The sequence below is a fragment of the Protobothrops mucrosquamatus genome, unplaced genomic scaffold (genome assembly GCF_001527695.2).
Source record: "Protobothrops mucrosquamatus isolate PMUCROS unplaced genomic scaffold, P.Mucros_1.0 scaffold14612, whole genome shotgun sequence".
NCBI classification, from domain to species: Eukaryota; Metazoa; Chordata; class Lepidosauria; order Squamata; family Viperidae; genus Protobothrops; species Protobothrops mucrosquamatus.
The window spans coordinates 5,153-6,234 of record NW_015400381.1 but is presented as its reverse complement, the minus strand read 5'-3'; the positions used below and the strand labels follow the sequence as shown (position 1 = coordinate 6,234).

The 1,082-nt window shown below is 53.0% G+C and overlaps 1 protein-coding gene across 1 annotated transcript in view; it reads left to right on the top strand.

Annotated features, from left to right (window-relative positions):
* Nucleotides 1–75: 75 nt before the first annotated feature.
* LOC107301568 (olfactory receptor 1038-like) overlaps nucleotides 76–1,082 on the top strand; it is a gene marked incomplete at both ends in the record, with an annotated part of 5,633 nt that continues 4,626 nt past the window's right edge. Inside the window, one exon of the mRNA XM_015830773.1 lies at nucleotides 76–187. Coding sequence (XP_015686259.1) covers nucleotides 76–187 — 112 coding nt within the window. The remainder of the gene's footprint in view (nucleotides 188–1,082) is intronic.

The window sequence follows — 1,082 nt, the reverse complement described above, 5'->3', positions numbered from 1 at the left end:
ATTAACAAGCTTAGGAAATTCTAGTCCCCCTGGCTGTGAAATATTAGCCATCTTTTGGCAGAAAAATGGAAACAGGTACTGGGATGAAATAGACAGAAGAAGGGCACGGCTAGCCAGTTTGAAATTTGAACAGAAGCAGTACACACTACAACTTGTTTATTTATTTTATTTATTTATTTATTTATTCGATTTATATCCCACCCTTCTCCTTACCGGACTCAGGGCGGCTGACAGCCTTATAAAACCAATGCTACAATAAATACCTAATTTAAAACCGAATTAAAAAGAAATATTTGCTATGGCCTATATAATTAAAATTTCTCTTAAAAACCCCACTAAAATTCCCTAGGCCAATCCCGCTTGTTGGAAGAGCCATGTCTTTAGGGCGCTGCGGAAGGAGGGGAGATCCGGGATCACCCGGATCTCTGGGGGTAGTTCATTCCAGAGGGTGGGGGCTCCCACCGAGAAGGCCCTCCCCCTGGAGGTCGCCAGCTGGCACTGTCTGGCTGACGGCACCCTGAGGAGACCCACTCTGTGGGAGTGTACCGGCCGATGGGAGGTAATCTGCGGCAGAAGGCGGTCTCGGAGATATCCAGGTCCGATGCCATGGAGCGCTTTGAAGATGATGACCAACACCTTGAAGCGCACCCGGAAGGCTACCAGCAACCAGTGCAGCTCGCGCAGCAGCGGTGTTACATGGGAGCGATGAGTCCCTCCCAACACCGCCCGCGCGGCCGCATTCTGGACCAGTTGGAGCCTCCGGGTGCTCCTCAAGCTCCATGTAGAGAGCATTACAGTAGTCCAGGCGGGAGGTGACGAGGGCATGGGTGACTGTGCGCAAGGCGTCCCGGTCCAGAAAAGGTCGCAACTGGTGTATCAGGCATACCTGATAAAACGCCCCCCTGGTCACGGCCGACAACTGGTCTTCCAGCATCAGCCGCGAATCCAGGAGGACCCCCAGATTGCGTACCCTCTCCGAGGGGGCCAAAATTTCGCCCCCTATAGTCAGCGATGGAGTCAGCTGACTATGCCGAGGCGCCGGCAGCCACAGCCACTCGGTCTTGGAAGGGTTGAGCCTGAGT